This window comes from Asparagus officinalis, chromosome 2 (assembly GCF_001876935.1).
Source record: "Asparagus officinalis chromosome 2, Aspof.V1, whole genome shotgun sequence".
Classification (NCBI taxonomy): domain Eukaryota; kingdom Viridiplantae; phylum Streptophyta; class Magnoliopsida; order Asparagales; family Asparagaceae; genus Asparagus; species Asparagus officinalis.
In genome coordinates this window covers 80,185,633-80,205,016 of record NC_033795.1, presented here as the reverse complement: position 1 = coordinate 80,205,016, position 19,384 = coordinate 80,185,633, and the positions used below count along the sequence as shown (strand labels likewise).

General features: G+C 38.3%; 1 protein-coding gene across 1 annotated transcript; it reads left to right on the top strand.

Annotated features, from left to right (window-relative positions):
- On the top strand, positions 11,297-18,435 carry LOC109831772 (bifunctional 3-dehydroquinate dehydratase/shikimate dehydrogenase, chloroplastic-like). The gene is made up of 11 exons (XM_020399183.1): positions 11,297-11,570; positions 12,529-12,634; positions 13,718-13,936; positions 15,482-15,828; positions 15,927-15,990; positions 16,133-16,241; positions 16,338-16,478; positions 17,187-17,338; positions 17,721-17,883; positions 17,978-18,035; positions 18,141-18,435. Exons 1-10 carry the CDS (start codon positions 11,365-11,367, stop codon positions 18,019-18,021), a joined length of 1,551 nt encoding a protein of 516 aa, XP_020254772.1. The 5' UTR covers positions 11,297-11,364; the 3' UTR covers positions 18,022-18,035; positions 18,141-18,435.

The following is a 19,384-nucleotide window of genomic DNA, read 5'->3' as shown; positions in this document are numbered from 1 at the left end:
GGTGGAATTAATATGATGGAAAGTGCGGAGCAATTAAAAGAAAAAATATGGGGATACCTTTCATATAGGAAGCGCAATTAATCTCTGATGTAAAGTGCGGAGCATCTGTTGATGAGAATTTTTGGAGGCGGCGAGATTTTTTTTCTTACGGAAAGTGCGGAGAGATTTTTTGAAGGCAGAGATTTTTTTTTTTTTGCTATGGAAAGTACAGAGAGTTACATGATAACCCGATAAAAAATACAACGTGAATTATTAGTTAGTTTGAGAATTCTAACTAATCTTAAATTTTGTTTCTCTCCTAAATTGTATTTCCTAAAATAACTTTTTTAACTAATTAAACTTATAGTTAATTACAATTTTGGATGTGGAACACCTCCTAAACGTTAAATCTCTCTATCTAGAGATGAGAGAGCTATTTTTAAGGAATTTATTTACAGATATGCTATCGGTGCAACAAATCTTTATGGAGAACCGAAAGCTGTAGGCTTATAGATAATCCCTCTAATATAATTAGCACTTGATAACTAATAATTATAAAAATAATAATAATTTTTTTTGACTCGTGGTTGATTGCAATAAAAGAAACCGTTTAAAGATTATCCGTGTATAATTTGATAATCAAAGATGATTCCTGGGCAAAATAAACCGTTATTTGTTTGGTACAACTGTACAAGTGTCGGAGATCAATGAAAAGACGCAAATACCCTCGCCCGCAACCAGACAAATACTCCCTCCCTCCTACCCTCTTCAAAACCCGTGGGCCCCACCCGGCGGCCTACCTCCGCTCTGCGGAGTAATTCCCGATTAATCGCCGCCACCAACCCGCGCTCGCTCTCTCTATTCATTTAAAGCTTCAGAGAGAGAGAGAGAGAGAGAGAGAGAGAGAGAGAGAGGGTGATGGCGGACAAGTTCGGGTCAACGCTGCTGTGCGCGCCGGTGATCGCGAAGACAGCGGAGGAGATGGCGGGGAAGATGTCGACGGCGAGGTCTCAGGGCGCCGACGTGGCCGAGCTCAGGATCGATCACCTCGCCGTCTTTGAACCGAGGAGGGATCTCGAGCTCCTCATCAAGAACCGGCCCCTCCCCGTTCTCGTCACCTACAGGTATTCAAGGATCGAATTCGATTCAGGTTTTTTTGCACAAAAGTCGTGAACTTTACGGTTTTGATTGATTTCTTGAAGAATGTGACGGAGGGAAGCTCGTAATTTAGGATTAGTCTCCACAATCACCTTGGAAAATGGCCAAAATGTTGTAATTTTAAGGCATAATATTGTTACTACTGGAAATTTGGATACCTGGGTATGTTTTTGTTGGAAAATTGTGAATGAAAAATGATTTAGAAATGGGTATAATAGAAGCCCATGTGCGCAAAGAAAAGAAAAGAAAAAACCAACTTGGGCCTAACCATTTGATAATGGACTTGGTCATTGGTTTGTGCACTAGGAATATCAGCAAGTAGTTGCTGAAATATTCAAACTCAGTTGGCTTCGTGCTGAACGTGGAGCTTCTCACTGGAGAAAAATCAGTAAACAATTTCTGATTTTTTTAATTCATATTTCCAACAGTACCCTTGTATTAGCCTATAAATAGGAAGGCCCCCCCCCTTCTTTGTCAACAGATCGAAAATCAAAAACCTTCTCTCTTTTCTTTCATTGCATACTTTTGAGCGTGTTCTTCTCAAGTTTGGTTCGATGTAGTGGAGAAGTCGTGCTACTTACTCCGCTTAGGCTTGTTGTATCCAGGGAGCAGTTCCTACGCGTTCCTCGAACACCCCGAAGGCCGAAAATCTGCTTTAAGGAGTGTAGGTGTAAATTTTGATTTTCCGAAATGGGGACTTCGTTTGTATTGATAAGAATAGTTTACTACAAACTAATGAATCAAAGTTACAACAGAAGCGAAGAAAATGCCCTCCTTGTTTAACTCTTTTAGCACAGCATTACATGCGGAACGGACTTAAAGAATATGTATGTTAGCCCGACTCAAACGGTAGTCGGTAAAGGCTCATCAGACTCGTTGATGGCTGAGGGTTTACCAAAAATCCTATATATGCGAAAGTCACTGACGCATCAGCTTCATTAGTTGGTCTCGTGACTTGATCATCCAACAAATTCAGGATAAGATCCATACCTGCAGATGAATCGGTTTTAACAGTTGGTCCTACAGTTCCAACAGTTGGGACCGCCACGCTTTAATACCTTAAGAGCTTAAACTGTGTAGACTCCAGTAAATGTACGAGTATAAACTATGTTAACGCTGGTTAACGCATTACAACAAGGGTTAACGCCAATCAACACGTTACAGTGAAGGTCGAGGCCGGTCAACGCATCGATAACTTTACCAAAATAAGGCACATGATAAAATTTCTAGGTTAAAGGATGATTCAGGGAGTTCAATCACATTCAGATACTAACTTCCGATAAAGACGATCAATTCAACATCAACTCAATAACAAGAACTAAGTTCAAATAATTACACACCAACTTTAGTTCAAGACTTCAACAACGGTCAGACGATAAACGTAACGTCGGAAAAACTTTATCTATTCGACAAAACACTGAATAGACTGAAGGCTGAATAAGTCAAGAATTGAAGCAATTCACAGGTCCTTCTACGTGATCTCCTCGACCAAATACTGAAGAGGTTGAAGACATGGCCTATCATATCCAAAGTATTCTAGCCTCCTCTATAAAAGAATGAGGCTGAAATACTTTGGAGGGGGTATCTGTAGGCGTCAAAAATTACCTATATGTCCCCGCACGTAGCTCGAGACGAAGAAAAAACGATGAACATCATTATCCAAGTCAAAGAGGATTATCTAATACTATAGAGAAGCTAACAAGCACATGAAACGAGTCGGCGAAACGTGCGAGTCAACGTAACATGCGAAACGGCAAAACAACGAAGAAACAACTTAGCCAGGAGCGGTGTTTCGCCCAAAAGGGGCAAAACACCATGTGTGACTCGCCTACACCATGTGTGTATCGCCCATGGGAAGTTGTAGGTCTCTTCTCCTGCTTTCCAACGCATCTTGAATCACCTTATTCCGAGATCAGACGAGAGAGTTAGAGTCAAAATATCGAAGACACTCCAAACTGTCTCGCACAAAGAACTGAAATTTTGGCCATTATGCGATTTGATTCTGGAGAATCTCAAAAGGCAAACATTGTAGGTATTTTAGTCATCTTTCCAACGCATCTTGAATCACTTCATTCTAAGATCGGACGAGAGAGTTAAAGATAAAATATCTGAGATAGTACAAATTGACTCGCACATGTGCAAGACACCCCAAACTGTCTTGCACAAAGAACTAAATTTTTTTACTATGATGCGATTTGATTCTGGAGAATATCAAAATATAAAAGTTGTAGGTCTTTTCGTCTGCTTTCCAACTTATATTGAATACCTCATTCCAAGATCGGACTGGAGAGTTAGAGCCAAAATATTCGAGATAGTACAAACTGTCTCGCACGTGTGCGAGACACCCCAAACTATCTCGCGCCCAGAAGTTCTCGAAATGCATTTTTGATAGTTTTCTCAGGATTTCTTTGTTCCTAAGCTTTCCAACTGACTTGATATCATATCTAAGAGTGGTTAGGCCGTTATCAACTAAAGATATGGCCAAATTATTCATTCTTATCCAAATACCCTGCATCCGAACCCCTATAAATACGAGCCTATGGCTTTCTTTCACAGGGGGCAAATTATTATCAAGACGAGGATGTGCTGCCAAACTTAAGAGCTAAGAGCCACAAATTTTAGAGAGGAGGAAGAGATCTTGGCGAGTTCTTCGGCATAAAGAAGGAGAGTTCGAGAGATCTGAAGCCCCGTACCCACATTCCTTGAGATTAGACTTGGTATTAATCTTAAAAAGAGTATTGATTTTTCTTGGTCGAGATCAATACTTCAGCGATTGCTTCTTTTGTGAAGTGAGAGCTCTGATTAATAATTCTATCAACCGGATCCGATCCATAGGTGGTTCACGGATAAACCCCGACACAGGCAAAGATCACACGCAAGCAACAGGAGATAAACTGTTGTTGTGTGTTGTTTGAAGGAATTGTAATCTTTATATTTTTATTATGTAAGAAGATCTTATAAAAAGATCAACTTTTTATTTATTTGAGTTTATTGTAACGACTGAAGTTGTAATAGATTCAAGACAATGAAAATAGTAATTTCTGAACCAAACACCTGTATGGCAAAGGAAACTAGCACTGTAGGTCACAGTGTACAAGCAAAGTAGGTCTTCCAATATGAATATGTTCCCATAACCAAGTCTGTATCAATGTGTAGCATCCCTTGAATTCTTTATTCTTCATCAAGGAGACCCTACCTAGTTCTCTATATAAGTATGCCAACACCGCACTACCTCATGATAGGCTGTCGCATACACCAAAATCCTCTAGCAGCGGCAACCATCGTGCATGTACAAGATTTTTACTCGTATCAGAAAATAACATGCACCCTATCATGTGTAATATATACGCACGAGCATGATACTAAAGTGTCTCAACTGTGGCATCAGCTGGTATATCTCCCATAAATGTCGTATAAAGCCGTGATAGCTTCATCGCACACTCCTCAAGTCGGGAACGTGACCAAGAAGTCTATCATATACTTCAGCTCAATTATGGTCATCAGCCCGTAACTGCCGGGCCATCGATGCAGAGCCTAAGTATGATGGCTATGTCCTGCAATGTAATAGTACACTCCCTTATATGCATATGAAAGGTGTTGGTCTCCGGCCTCCACCTCTCAATCAGTACATTGATAAGGGACCAGTCAAGCCTAATATACCTCACTGCTGAACACTCTCGGAACCCGGCTTGAGCTATCAAGTCTAGTACTCTCTCATCCTCAATGACCCAACCCGAATGATTCTATGAATGATCGACCATGGTGATATCTGGTACGGGCTGCACATTAAACAAAATTGATTAAGTATATTGAGAAAATTTAAAATTAGCACCAAAAATAAGGAATATATATACAAAAAACATTTTACATGTCCCAAGCCAATATGGTGTGAATAATGATTTGCCTGAAGGTACAAAACGTCGTTGTTAGACCCGAGAGAGGGGGGGTGATTAGGATCTTATGCTAATCTAATCCGATTTTATGCCAATTAAAACTTATTAACAAGTTGTCCTAGCAAGTATGAAATACAACAATATATATGAGCTAGGATAAGCAAAATGAATAACAAGATATATCCTAACAAAGAGATATAGGCAATGTATGTGCAAGGATATATAAACAACACAAGCGTAAAAATCAAAACTAGATAGTGGACAAACTAAATAGTGAGACAATGACGAAATGAGCAATTATCACAAATAAGAATAAACGCCAAGGCACACACAAACACAATCAAATGATCACGGAGTTCGGACCTTCCGTCCTACGTCTCCGCTCCCCACTCTCGGGGAGAAATCCACTATCACAATCCGGTTTGGAAGCCGTAACTTCTACACACTCTGTTTTCTAGCTAACCAAAAACTCTACAACTCACACTCTTGTAAACCCACTCTACACCCTCACAAGTGTTGAACCTAGCTGTGCCTTCCTCAAGTGCTCGGTTACAACCTCTCCCTAGGTTTGTCAACCGACGTCACTCCTTTTGGGACGATCCCCGACTCTCACCACACACTCCTCTCGGTGTACAAGTGTATTACAAAGTGATCTCACGATTAAGCACAATACAAAGAATGATTGTTCTCTAATATGGATGAGAACACAATAAAAGCTCACACTCAATTGTTACAACTCTCACCAACCCAAATATACTATGTATGAAAATACAATAAGCTCAAGTGGGTGTGTGTGTAAACAATGAGTAAAATCAAATCTAACTTAAATAGCAAACTAGCAATAATAAGAATATGGAAATCAAATAATAATATTGCTAGAGAAAAGAGTTAGAAAACTTCTCTATAAACACAAAGAGAGGATGAGACGATATTAAAGATGAACACCTCAACAGATGATGCAAACTCCTCTTTGTAACAGCAAACCCCCAAAACAAACTAAACAAACTTAAACTCTTTTAAAACTTGTTTAAAACAATTCTTGGATTGCTATTAGAACTGAGGTATAAGGGGGTATTTATATGAAACCCCAAAGCCAAGAGAAAACCAAGAAAAAGACCAAAAAAACCAATACAGCAACGGCTCTGGAAACTAGCCGTTAGAATAGATTTGATTGTTCGATGGTCGACCGCTGCGGTCGACCGCGAGCAACAAAAAAAAAACAAGTGGTCGACCGCGACGGTCGACAGCGAAAGTCTCTGGACTACGTACGGTCGACCGTCATGGTCGACCGCGAGCCATAAAAACAAATAATGAGTTTCTGAACTCATGGCGGTCGACCGTGGCGGTCGACCGCGAACTGATATTATAGAAAACAGGTTTTAAAAGCAGATTTTTGAGACTTTGAAAATATGTTCAAAATTAACAAATAAAGTCCAAAAATAATAAAACTTTGGGAAATGTATATAAACATGTAAATGAACATATTACAAAAAGAATTTTCTAAATTGTATTTCCCATTTGTGAAAATCATCATTTTGCAGAATAGTCCAAAACATAAAAATGTAAACATATGAATTTTGATATTTTGGCTAAACCATGTTTTGAAACTTTACAAAATGATTTTATAGACTTGAAGAAAGATGTAAACTATTGTTATGAAGTCTATAAACAATGAATATAGTATTTTCACAAATACAAAAGAAAATAAAACATATGAAAATATATTTGTTTCATATCTAAGTAGTTAAGCCAAATCACAATAATAAATATGAAATATGTAATATTTGTTTCATATCTAAGTAGTTAAGCCAAATCACAATAATAAATATGAAATATGTAATTTCATATTTATAAACATGAAAACCAAAACTTGTGTTGTATATATATATGACTACATATATATACAAGGAAACTAATAAAATATGTGTGTATATGATATTGAGCTTAGAGTATCTAACATACATAATATAAAACCTAAGCTAGATTATCCAAGCCGATCTTGATCTTCAATATGCTTGACTTGGTACACTATGCGGATGAAGCTTGAACTTGGATCTTCAACTTTGAATTGCAAGTCTTCAACCACTATATCCGCCAACCTCCATTTGATATGATCGTTATGGCGCAATCCATCCAACCTCCAACTACGTTGTTTGTCTATAATACATAGGAAAACACAAACACTAGACAAACAACATTAGGTATAAATTATTTGTAAATCATCATCAAAACAAGAAGGCCAACAGTCGTCATGTATCGATCCCGAATCTATAATAGATGTGTCTGAGATTAATATTAAAAAAGAATGTGTTAGATATTTCTGTTGAATGACTTAATCATATGTATTTAACATATTCAAGATTCAAGATTCAAAGAAGAAGGTTACATATTACAAAAAATGAATGTCACATGAGAACAAGGATTGATATTAGAATGTTACATATTACAAATGTTTGCGTCGAAAATCAGTTTCATTGTTGAATCCATTATAACGTTTACCGTTTACATAGATTCAAAAGAAGGAGCCTTTTTATAAGACTTTTCTTACATGAATAAAAATAAATGAAGACTTCCTAGAAACACACACATGATCATTTATCGGTCGTTGCTTGCGTGAGATCTTTACCTGTGCCGGGGACACTTTAATCCATGGACCGCCGAGTATCAGACCCGGGTTGATCGGAACGAAGGCTCGCTGTTCTTATTTTGTTTTAGATACAAGAACAGAAGTAAATATCTCAATAATACGAGATAAATTCTCTTCTCGAGATTAAAATAACGTTTAATCCCAAGGGAAGGATGAAAAGACTGTAGATCTCTCAAAATCTGCTCTTTATGTGTAGGAATTCACCAAGATCTCACCTCTCCCTCTCTAAAATTTATGGGTTATGCTCTCAAAACGTTAGAGCTTTGCCTCCAAGTCCAAAATTCCAGATCCCCTGTGCATAGGGGCCCCAGGGATGTATTTATAGGCTTCAGATGCTAGGTTTTTGGATAAGATTTCGTGATCTGGTCGTCTCTTCAGTTAGTAACGACTTTACCACGTTTAAGGATGATCCCAAAGTAGTTAGGGAGGTACTGGACAACACGAATCCTGAGATTTTATCAAAAAACATATTTCAGATGAATCTGCCTATGCGAGACATATATCTCTGTCCCGGCCCCGAGACACACTTTTGTGTCTCAGCCTCGGCCCCGAGACACAAGTGTCTGTCTCGGGTTTCAAGACACGTTGGTTGTGTCTTGTTTGTCATTTTGTCGATTTGTGCGCTTTGTTGCTTCTTTGTTCCGTTGTTTTGCGCGTTCCTTTGCTTCCCATTGGCATCAGATGATCTTCTTTGACTCGGATATCGACGTTCTTCGTTTTCTCTTTGTCTCAAGCTGTGTACGGGAACCTATAAGCAATTTTTGATGTCTACAACAACAAATAAATGTCGCATGGGAACAAGGATTAATATTAGAAGGTTATATATTATAAATACGAATGCCACGTAGGAATAAACATTAAAATTAGAAATCAATGCCTAATCCTATATGGACATCTGCTTTTGTTGTGGCCCGGTTGATCACATCTACTATACTTTTTTCCCTCCTAATTCCTTCTTGATCGTCATACATACTATTTCTAATTCGTACGGAACGAGGGCGCCCAACTGATCTTTTATACAAAGGAGGTAATATGCGTGGCCCGTCTTGTGCCCAATGTTGACTATCATATGGTGGACGAAAACACTCTTTGTACGTCTGTTGATAGTTGTAAGTTGAATACCAATCTGTGACAAATTCATAATGTGAAATCCTCACACTACCCTGTAGATCAGAGCAAGTCGCGACAACATGTGAACAAGGAAGCCATTGTAGTTACAGTACATTGCAAGTGCACGTACAAGTATGATCCACTAGCATATTGACTTTGTAAGAGCGACTTTCTAAATTGCCCGCCTACTCTTACACCCAAGCGTGAATTAAGCTTCCAAGGACATTTCACATTGTCGTCATGGTGCCCACCACTATCTTCTTCTTTGTCATCTTCGCGGTAAAAATAAACCACATTATAGCTTGTTGCATTGTTTTTTGTTGATCTAAACTTGACATTTTTTTGTATGGCCCACAAACGAATCGCATGAATCATTTCCCATTACTTTCAAATAGATCCCCCTTTTTGAATGAGAACTCCCACATTGTGTATCATCAACGATATTAGTGCTGATAAGAATACTTTCCATCGTGGAGTTATCAATCCATTCTTCTCCATAAAGTTCATCGGGCGACTGATCATCTAACACGACATACTCATTGTTAGTATAACATCCGTCAATATATTGGTTGTCCCCTTCATCACAATCTATCAAACACATCATGCTATTAACTTGTAAGCCATCCTCTCATCATCATCCTCGGATTCGACACTTGCATTATCATCCTGATGGACCATGTTAGTATCGAAAGCATTTGAAGTGCCCAAATGTGAAGGACCGCTCAAGTATTGTGACTGTGTCCAGCCTTCATCTTGCTGCAGAGATAAAAAGCTGACGGAGTCAACTTCAAGGTCCTCCAACATGCGGGAGTATATTCCGTCGTGATTCACCGATTTGCCCAATTTTCTCTGATGTTTTTAATAAATAATTTCATCGAACGCTTCTCGTGATGCAATACTCCAATGAGACCCATATCATAGTCACTTAAGATTTGAATGTCGCTTGTTCTGTTCTCCACAACAGGATAATTGCAAAGAACATTGAGGTGATACTCACGTGAGTTGGTTAATGTAAATTTGTGTAAGTCATTAACCAATTCATTAAAAGTACACGATTTTGATATAAACAACGGCTTCGTCACACCTCCTTCATAAACATACATATTATTTTCGAGATAGTTAATCTTCCCATCATATGAACAAAGAATTACGATTCGATCATTCATCGTTACCTCTAAAGAGTAAAAAGTTCAATATCAATATTACACGAAAAGCTTAAAAAATGTTACTTACCATTAACTCTCTTATATCGGTTTTAGAAACCCGTAATTTTAACCAAATGTCAAACATTTGTAGTAACACTAACTTTTACATTTTTTGATAATTTTACCTCTAAATACACAAAAGGATTTAATTTTTCTTCACAAAAATCATAAATAATTCAAAAATTATTTCAAAATCTATTTTTTCACAAGTAATCACCATAAAATAGTGAGAATATCAAAAAATTAGGAATTTTTTTTAAAAAGATTTTATCTTAAAATTGTCGATGCCCTAATTTCCGGTGAACTCCGGCGATGACGCCGGTGAGATCGATCAATGCCGGTGAGGAAGATCAACGTCGGGCGACGGTAGGATCGGCGGTGGCGGCGGTGGGGGACGAGGGGAGAGAGGATCTAGGGTTTGGGAACGATGGAGAAAGGGTGGCGTGGGTTGGGTGAGAGCGACTATTTGTCGCGTGGGTTCTGCGCCTTATATAGCTGTTGCCAAACTCCACGGGACTTCAAGTCTTGTGGAGTTGCACGCAACAATTTTCTAGAGAGCTAGCTCTCTGAAAAATGACTCTAACTCGTGGAGTTTGGGCACTTTAACAAATTTTACGGGACTGCAAGTCCCGTGAAATTATTGACGATTTTAATCCATTAACATTAGGCGCTGCTAAACTTCACGAGACTTTTCATAGTTTTTTTTCGTCAAAACCGATCCAATTTCAGCTCGACGGTTGAAACTAGATAGATTTTGACAATTATTTTTAGAATTGATCTTTTTTACGATTTTTTTGATAAATAGAATGGTTTTCAAAATTTGTCCCCCCTCCTACCCTCTTCAAAACCTGTGGGCCCCACCCGGCGGCCTACCGCCACTCTGCCGAGAAATTCGCGATTAATCGCCGCCACCAACCCCCACTTGCTCTCTAGTCAATGTATTCATATAAAATTCTCTCCGTGGAGAGAGAAAACTTCAGAGAGAGAGAGAGAGAGAGAGAGGGTGATGGCGGACAAGTACGGATCAACGCTGCTGTGCGCGCCAGTGATCGCGAAGACAGCGGAGGAGATGGCGGGGGAGATGTCGACGGCGAGGTCTCAGGGCGCCGACGTGGCCGAGCTCAGGATCGATCACCTCACCGTCTTTGAACCGAGGAGGGATCTCGAGCTCCTCATCAAGAACCGGCCCCTCCCCGTTCTCGTCACCTCAAAACCTGTGGGCCCCACCCGGCGGCCTACCGCCACTCTGCCGAGAAATTCGCGATTAATCGCCGCCACCAACCCCCACTTGCTCTCTAGTCAATGTATTCATATAAAATTCTCTCCGTGGAGAGAGAAAACTTCAGAGAGAGAGAGAGAGAGAGAGAGGGTGATGGCGGACAAGTACGGATCAACGCTGCTGTGCGCGCCAGTGATCGCGAAGACAGCGGAGGAGATGGCGGGGGAGATGTCGACGGCGAGGTCTCAGGGCGCCGACGTGGCCGAGCTCAGGATCGATCACCTCACCGTCTTTGAACCGAGGAGGGATCTCGAGCTCCTCATCAAGAACCGGCCCCTCCCCGTTCTCGTCACCTACAGGTATTCAAGGATCGAATTCGATTAGTTTTTTGCACAAAAGTTGTGAACTTTACGTTTTGATTGATTTCTTGAAGAATGTGACGGAGGGAAGCTCGTAATTTAGGATAGTCTCCACAATCACCTTTGAAAATGTCCATACTGTTGTAATTTTAAGGCATAATATTGTTACTACTGGAAATTTGGATACCTGGGTATGTTTTTGTTAGTCTAATGAGTTCTAGAGGAGGTGAGCTTATTGTCCGATCTGGTTATTTTTAAAGTTAGATAGTTACATCCTTGAAACCTTTCAAGGTTTAATTTGATATCTTTTAAGGTATTATACTCCCTGGGAACCACTAGACGTTGTTGTATTCTTATGTTTGTTTGAAAATTCGCACAAGTTAGGATTCTCAGGTCACCAACTAGTTAGTACTTACTGGTTGAAATCTAAAGCTTAATTAAGGGTTTATGGTAGTCTGAGTGCAATAAGCATGCTTCTGCTTTTTCAGTAACACAGCAGCTGAAATTGAGCCACTGATATGTTCGGCGAATTTGATCTACTCTCTGGTTCATTTAGATTCGATGATTCTCTTATGAGATTCCCCTTTGTACTGGTTTTAATACTTTCTAGGATAGCCGGTTGAAGGATCTGTTGACTATGAATGACAGTAAGTGGAGTTGATATCAACACGGAGTACAGGGTATTTGACAATATGTGACCTCATTAGGAAAGTAGTTTAAATCTTGTTTGAACAGATAGACACATGAGCAAGATTATCTACTGTGAGCCCGAAGCTTCATGGTAAGATATCAGGATCACATTGTAACAGTTTCTCGTAACACTTGGATCATGGAATGATGTTATACCGTTAAGAAACATTGTTGAAGCCTTTTATTCTCTCCATTAACTTATCCTGTTAGGATTTATCTCTATTCCTTATGTACAGTTTGCTTATGACTTCCTTTCACTTCATTATAGGCCAAACTGGGAAGGAGGTCAATATGAAGGTGATGACAGAAAGCGGTTTGAAGCACTTCTTTTCGCCATGGAATTGGGAGCAGAATATGTGGACGTTGAGCTCAAGGTATGTTTTTCATTAGTATACATGTCATTAGTATACTGTATACATACAATCGTCAATAATATGCCATCAATTCTTTATGGCAGCAGGAAATTCATACTCCTCATTTTTCTTATGGTAAAATAATAAAAAAGATGAACATGCTTAATCTCAGTTTTGTAATTCTCTCGACTGTCAATTGTCTGCATTCTTTCCGGTTATACTCAAGACCCTGTTGCACTAATCACAGCATTTGTATAATTTTACTGAGCAGGCATATGAGACTGAACAATCACCTACCTCAGCAAATCTCATATAGTGAATGTGATAACAATTATTCAAGCATTTGCATAAATTTCAGAAGAGACTGAGTACCATCCATTTCCTTTGGTTTCAATGCGTATCGAAGGGAACATGAACTAGAACAGAGATATGTGAGAGCAATGAAGATTAATTATCTAAAACATACTGAACATGAAACTTACAGCGAAGTACCGTTACAATCTTAAGGTCAGCAATTCGAGTTGGAAGTCATGGGTACAACCTATCACAATGAGGGCTAAAGCTTTGTAGTTCTGACCCTCTTGTATCATACAGTGTCAGTAGTCTTGTGCAGCGGGGTCCCTTTTCTATTAGAACATACTTACATTTGTTTTCTAACTTGTGTTTTGAGGCTCTAAGCTGAACACTTGGCTACTGAAGATGACACCTAACATGCGTTCTCAAGCCTTAGAGTTCAACTAAGATTTTATTGAGTAATGGCAGACATAACTATCTCAAGTCATGCTATATTATGTTCATTATTCATGGACATTGTTTCTTGTGACTTCATTGGCTCTAATTTCTATGTGGTCCAAAGTAGGAGAAAAATGGGGTTTGTGGTTGAGAAATTGAACTTACTAGTTTAAGTTAGTGCACATTGGGCAAAATTTGATTTCTATTCCACCAAGGTTCCATGCATTTGGAAGGTTTCAGTTGGGGTTAAAAAACACTTTTCAAGTAATTTTAATTTATATTGTTTGTTTTCCTGTTGATGATTTTTTATATTTTTATTTTCTGCAAGCGACAAATAGTTCTTCTGGGCCTTATATATGCTTTTATTTACAGGTTGCTCAGGAGTTTTTTGACTTCATATCAGGAAAGAGGCCAGAGGGTACTAAGATCATTATTTCTTCTCATAACTATCAGTTCACTCCATCTAGTGAGGATCTTGGCAGTCTTGTTGCGAGTATACAGGCAGTCGGAGCAGATATAGTGAAAATTGCAACATTTGCTGTGGACATTTGTGATGTGGCACGCATGTTTCAAGTGATTGTGCATTGCCAGGTGACACATACTTAAGGCTTTGATGCGATTAGAAAGCATCAATTTGTGGTCTTGTAGCCACTTGCATTCTATTATTTTTGAAATAGATGCATTTCATCTTGCGTTTCTTCCTGCGCAAACTCAGATATGCAGTTCTATCATGTATGTGTGCTGAGACTCAATGAAGAAACAGGTTCTAGGCAGAGGTCTAGGGAGCTCGATGCATAACAGTTAAGACATGAATAAGTTATTAAGATTTTATGCTAAAATTCAAATTAAATCAAGATAGTTCTTTCTGAAGTCTGTCCAAAGAGATGTGAAAGACTAAGATAAACATATCTTTTCCAGCAAGCTTGAACCAATGATAGTATATTCTGTGAAAACAGTAACTCTTTGATTACGTAGCAATTGATTTACTTACCTCCAATATCTAGTGACTAAATCAAGGTTTTCTGATTAATGAATCTTGACGATTTAGTGACATACTTAATTGCCAGCATACTTTAATTTAAGAGGTAATAGTTATACTATGAATTTTGTTTTAGTTATGCATGCACATTATAATTTTAAGCACAAAGGTCAAATAACTCATAAGTATACCCAATTTACGCTCAAACTTTTTCCGACAAATGATCTTAAAACTATACCAGTTCAAGTATGCCTTCTGCTTTTGTGTGGGCTATCCATTGTCTTAAAAAGCTCCTGCCCTAGACAAATGATCTTAAAAATATACCAGTTCAAGTATGCCTTCTGCTTTTGTGTGGGCTATCCATTGTCTTAAAAAGCGCCTAGGTGAGCGGAGACTACTTACATGGACTGCACCACTAAGTCTTGGTCGTGATTTCCTCAATTGCCGCCTCTGTGTTTTCTAACCTCCTCCGAACTCCTTTGGCCTCCTCCACCGATTACGAACTCCTCCAACCATCAGCAAAATCTCCTCCGCCACCAGTTAAAAAAAGAATCCTCCTGGGCTTAGCGCTAGGCGTCAGTTTGACACATAGTGATGCCTAGGGATTTCAACAACATTGATTATAATTAAAAAACAAAGAAAATAGGAAAATGCCTAGGCTCTAGGCCCCCGGGTCCGACGCATAGGCGGCCTAATGCTTTTTGTAACTTTGGGGCTATCCTAGACAGGAGGTTTAGTTCAAGCAGTACCAGTGCAGAGGACCTAGTGGGTGTTTTATATTTGGAAAAAGAATAACATGCTAAGATCTACAACCCCCACTATGTCTACAAAAGCCCCTGAAAAAAATGTTATGATGGCGGAGTGGCGGACTATTTCCAATTTCTCTGCTTATGTTATGGATTGTTGCAGATTGATTGCAGATTGATTGCATTCACATTATGTTGATGCAATTTTCCATAGCGAATAGTCAAATACTAGGTAACAGTACCAATCAGCTGTTCTTACCTTAAAGAGTTTCTACTGCTTACAAAGCTCCTTGTTTCTCCTTTTCTATGCTATGTGAACTTGAAGGTTTGAAGGAATATCTTCAGCACGGGAATATTTCTGTAGTGTGTTACCTGTTTACACATTCAATTTGACTAATTACTGGATTGCAGGTCCCAATGATAGGACTGTGTATGGGGGAAAGAGGAGTTATTTCCCGGATACTTTGCCCTAAATTTGGTGGATACCTTACCTTTGGCACACTGGCTTGGGGTAAGGAATCAGCTCCCGGTCAACCAACTATGTCAGACTTGGTTGATGTTTACAGAATCAAGCATATTGGTGCTGATACAAAAGTATACGGATTAATCGGAAAGCCATTGGGCCAGAGCAAAAGCCCTAGGTTGCACAATGCAGTATTTAAAGAACTTGGTCTCAATGCGGTTTATGTGCCATTTTTAACTGATAACCTTGCTGATTTCCTCAATACCTACTCATCTCCAGATTTTGCTGGGTTCAGGTGTGGCTTGCTCTTTGTTCTTCTATACTTGCATATCCCCAGATTCTTCCATACTGTCTGTTTTTAACATTTTCTTCTTTCTTCCAACTGGGTGATAGTAATACGATGCCTCACAAGAAGACAGCAGTTACTCTCTGTCATGAAGTTGATCCAGTTGCTAAGGTAACTGGTGGCATTTTTTCTATTGTATTATTTCATCTATTTTACTGGGTTCTTCTGGTCAATGCGTGTCTTGAATTAACATCCCAAACGGGTGACAGTATATTTAATGTGTTCTGACTTTTATTTCTTTTGATCTTTTCAGTCCATAGGAGCTGTGAATACTATAATTAAGAGACCGATTGATGGAAAACTTGTTGGTTACAACACTGACTATGTTGGTGCAATTTCCGCTATTGAGGATGGAATTAGAGGTGCCATACTTTTTGATCTAGATTTTAATATCAATTAATAATATAGTTGAGCAAATGATAATTTCAGAACGTTCTGTTGACGTGTAAATGCTACAGGATTAGTGGGGCACAAGGATGCTGTTTCACCTCTAGCTGGTAGACTTTTCGTGGTCATAGGTGCTGGAGGTGCTGGAAGGGCACTTGCTTTTGGAGCGAAGTACAAGGGTGCAAGAGTTGTGATTGCAAACCGTACCTATGGTAGGAACCAATTCATTCTTTGATATTTAATTCAGTTTTTTACTTTAACTTTTGAAACAGTCTGTTATTGATTTTTTTTAAATATTCTATCCTTCCCAACTTCAATAATTTTTGTATACTTGCTAGTAATGATTTATTTTCTCCCTTAGTATTTAAGTGTTGAATGAGCTGTAGTTATCACCCACTAATCCACCAACGTCTTTTTTTATTTAATTTTTTTGGTTCTTATAGAATTTCGATAATTTATATTATATATTTCTTAGTGTTATAAATGTGTTGTTAGACTAAGTTCTATCAGGGGCTAATTGCGGATACAGCACCTGCCTAAAGGAGGTTAGCCACTTACGATCCATAAACTTTTCACTAATACATAGACCTCTTTTATGCCCAAACAAGGTTATCTTTCCCTTATCTGTACCTGTACTATATAACCGGTGTACGTGCAAGACCTCAAAAAGAATAGTGTCTCTTCGTGCAGTACATTAAGGTATTGTGGCACTCATCTGACAGGTGCAGGTAATCAAGAGAGAACGCTGTTTTCACATCAGAGGGTGCTAATAAGATAAGTGGTTGACCCGTACATTACCACGGGTGTATCTGCAATTAACACTTGGCCTTCTGCTTGTTGTATGAACTTGCTTATTTCAAGAAATTAAGATAGCCGTAAGTTTTATGAACTAAATTTCATGTTTCTTTTCTAATTGGTAGAGCGAGCAAAGGAGCTGGCTAAATCAGTTGGAGGACAGGCTTTGAGACTTGCTGAGTTGGAAAATTTTCATGCAGAAGAAGGTGCTGTCCTTGCAAACGCAACATCAGTAGGAATGTATCCAAATATTCATGATACACCTCTACCGTCAAAGGTTTTTATTCCTCTTCTATTTCTCTCACAAAATTAAATTAACCGAAGAATTCAAATTATGTGTTCTTGTGAATGTCAGCGTTAGTGAAAAGGTCACTTTCCCTTCCAAAATATCTGTAATCAATATTCTTTGGGTAAGTGCATTGGCAGTAACCTGTATTTTACTTCCTAATTAGATGAATGAAATCTTTATACTAGAAGTACCATCTTCGGTTATGACAGGCACATAAATTATGCCTTTCTACTGTGATAGACCAATTGACATTTCTCATTTGTTAGAGATGTAAAACTTCTGTACAATAATTTCAGCTTTATAGCTAAGTTATTGCTGAGCAATCAGTGTATGCAATCTGACTAATGTGATTAAATGTGTGATATCACAGCAAGCTCTCAGTTCTTATACTCTGGTCTTTGATGCTATTTACAACCCGAAAGTGACCAGACTTATGCGCGAAGCTGGAGAATGTGGAGTTGCTCTTGTCAGTGGAGTGGAAATGTTCTTGAGGCAGGCAATGGGTCAATTTGAACTCTTCACCAGTTCCTCGGGTATAGTTAATTAGTTATTTCCATAACTCTATTTTATATTTTATCCAACATAACTTAGAGCCTATTTCCTCAGCAAATCCTTTTTTTTTAACAGCTCCTTCTGACTTGATGAGGGAGATTGCATTGAAGATAACATAAACCGATTCTTAAAGGTAAATTTTATTTATTTAGTCATCTATGTCGGCGAATTACCCTCTAGCTAACAACTGAACAAAACATGTTTTTTTTAACTCTTCTCTTTTCATGGGTGTTTAAAGGTGGAATGTATAAGCTATTATACGTTATGTGGAGAGCGTCATCTTTAGAAAAAGGATTGAGTTGAATAGCTCCCCATTTTATTGGAGGTTCAATAAGTTGTGCGGCTTTAATGTACACAGATGTCAATTCCTTGTAACTTGTAGAAACTATAGCGTATATCATCAAAATTTATTCTTAATTTCTTTTCTGCAGAACAAGACACTGAAGGTTGACGGTGTATGTATTTTAAAAATTTTAGCTCTGTTTTCATTAATTTTGTACCTCTGAGAGTATAAAAGAAATTCTGCTTTCAAATAAGTAGTGAGAAATGGAATGAGGAAGGTAAGTACGTAGTGATGTCAAGTGTAGGTTTCACTATAGTTACCTTATGGTTCTGCCTCTCAGCATGGGATAACAAAAAGTAGATTTATCCCATGTTCAACTATGCAACTCATCAAGATATGATTGGATGATTTTAATTTCATTTTTATCAATCCACATGCCTTCAGGTGCATTAAAGCAATGCAGAGATCTGTTATGTACATCTCTGGAGCAAGTCGCCGAAAACCCATTTATATTTGGGTCTTCAAGTTCACCACATTAGAATTGATCTTTCGCATAAATTTATGGGTGATGTATTCTCCCCAGTCGGTCATTTTGGTAAATCCTAGTGCTATTTGTCAAACTTTAATTGTTTGATGTTCAAAATGAGCCAAGTACTAGGCACAAGCAACGCTGTAAGAATGGACAAGAAGGTGAAATGATTAATGTGTAAAAAAATGAAGTTATAATTAGGAGTGCACACTCAAACACTAAAAAATCAGACCTTAAATGCCTTATCCTGCATTTTAGAGAATAGCTTCACATGTTAAATGCTTTATATTTTCAATTTTGGATATTGTGTCAATAAAATCAGATACATGGCAATGACTAGAGCCAAAGTTGAACTGTCTACTTGGATTAGAGATACAGTCAGTTGATTTTTTTTTTCCTTAGAAAAGTTAATGTATACTCATTGAGTGAAAAAAGATTGTAATATTTGCCCAGTGTGTGGAAGATATAGTTCTGAATGAAACAAAATTTAAAAAAAAAGTAAATAGTCCTCTCCAAATAATTTGTCTTATTAGAGTTTTCTGTTTTGTCCTTTGTAGATATCTTTATGCCTTCGGAATTCCTCTCCAAAGATTGTAATATTTTCTCCTAACCATTTGCATAAAATAATATAGCAAATCATCCACACTCAAACTAAGCTTCATAATTTAAA

What these genes read in the sequence shown, in the direction of transcription:
- LOC109831772 (XM_020399183.1), top strand. Translation starts at nt 11,365, where the DNA reads ATGGCGGACAAGTACGGATCAACGCTGCTGTGCGCGCCAGTGATCGCG. An exon ending in CCCGTTCTCGTCACCTACAG is followed by an intron (nt 11,571 to 12,528) that starts GTATTCAAGGAT and finishes ACTTCATTATAG; the next exon opens with GCCAAACTGGGAAGGAGGTC. An exon ending in CCAGATTTTGCTGGGTTCAG is followed by an intron (nt 15,829 to 15,926) that starts GTGTGGCTTGCT and finishes ACTGGGTGATAG; the next exon opens with TAATACGATGCCTCACAAGA.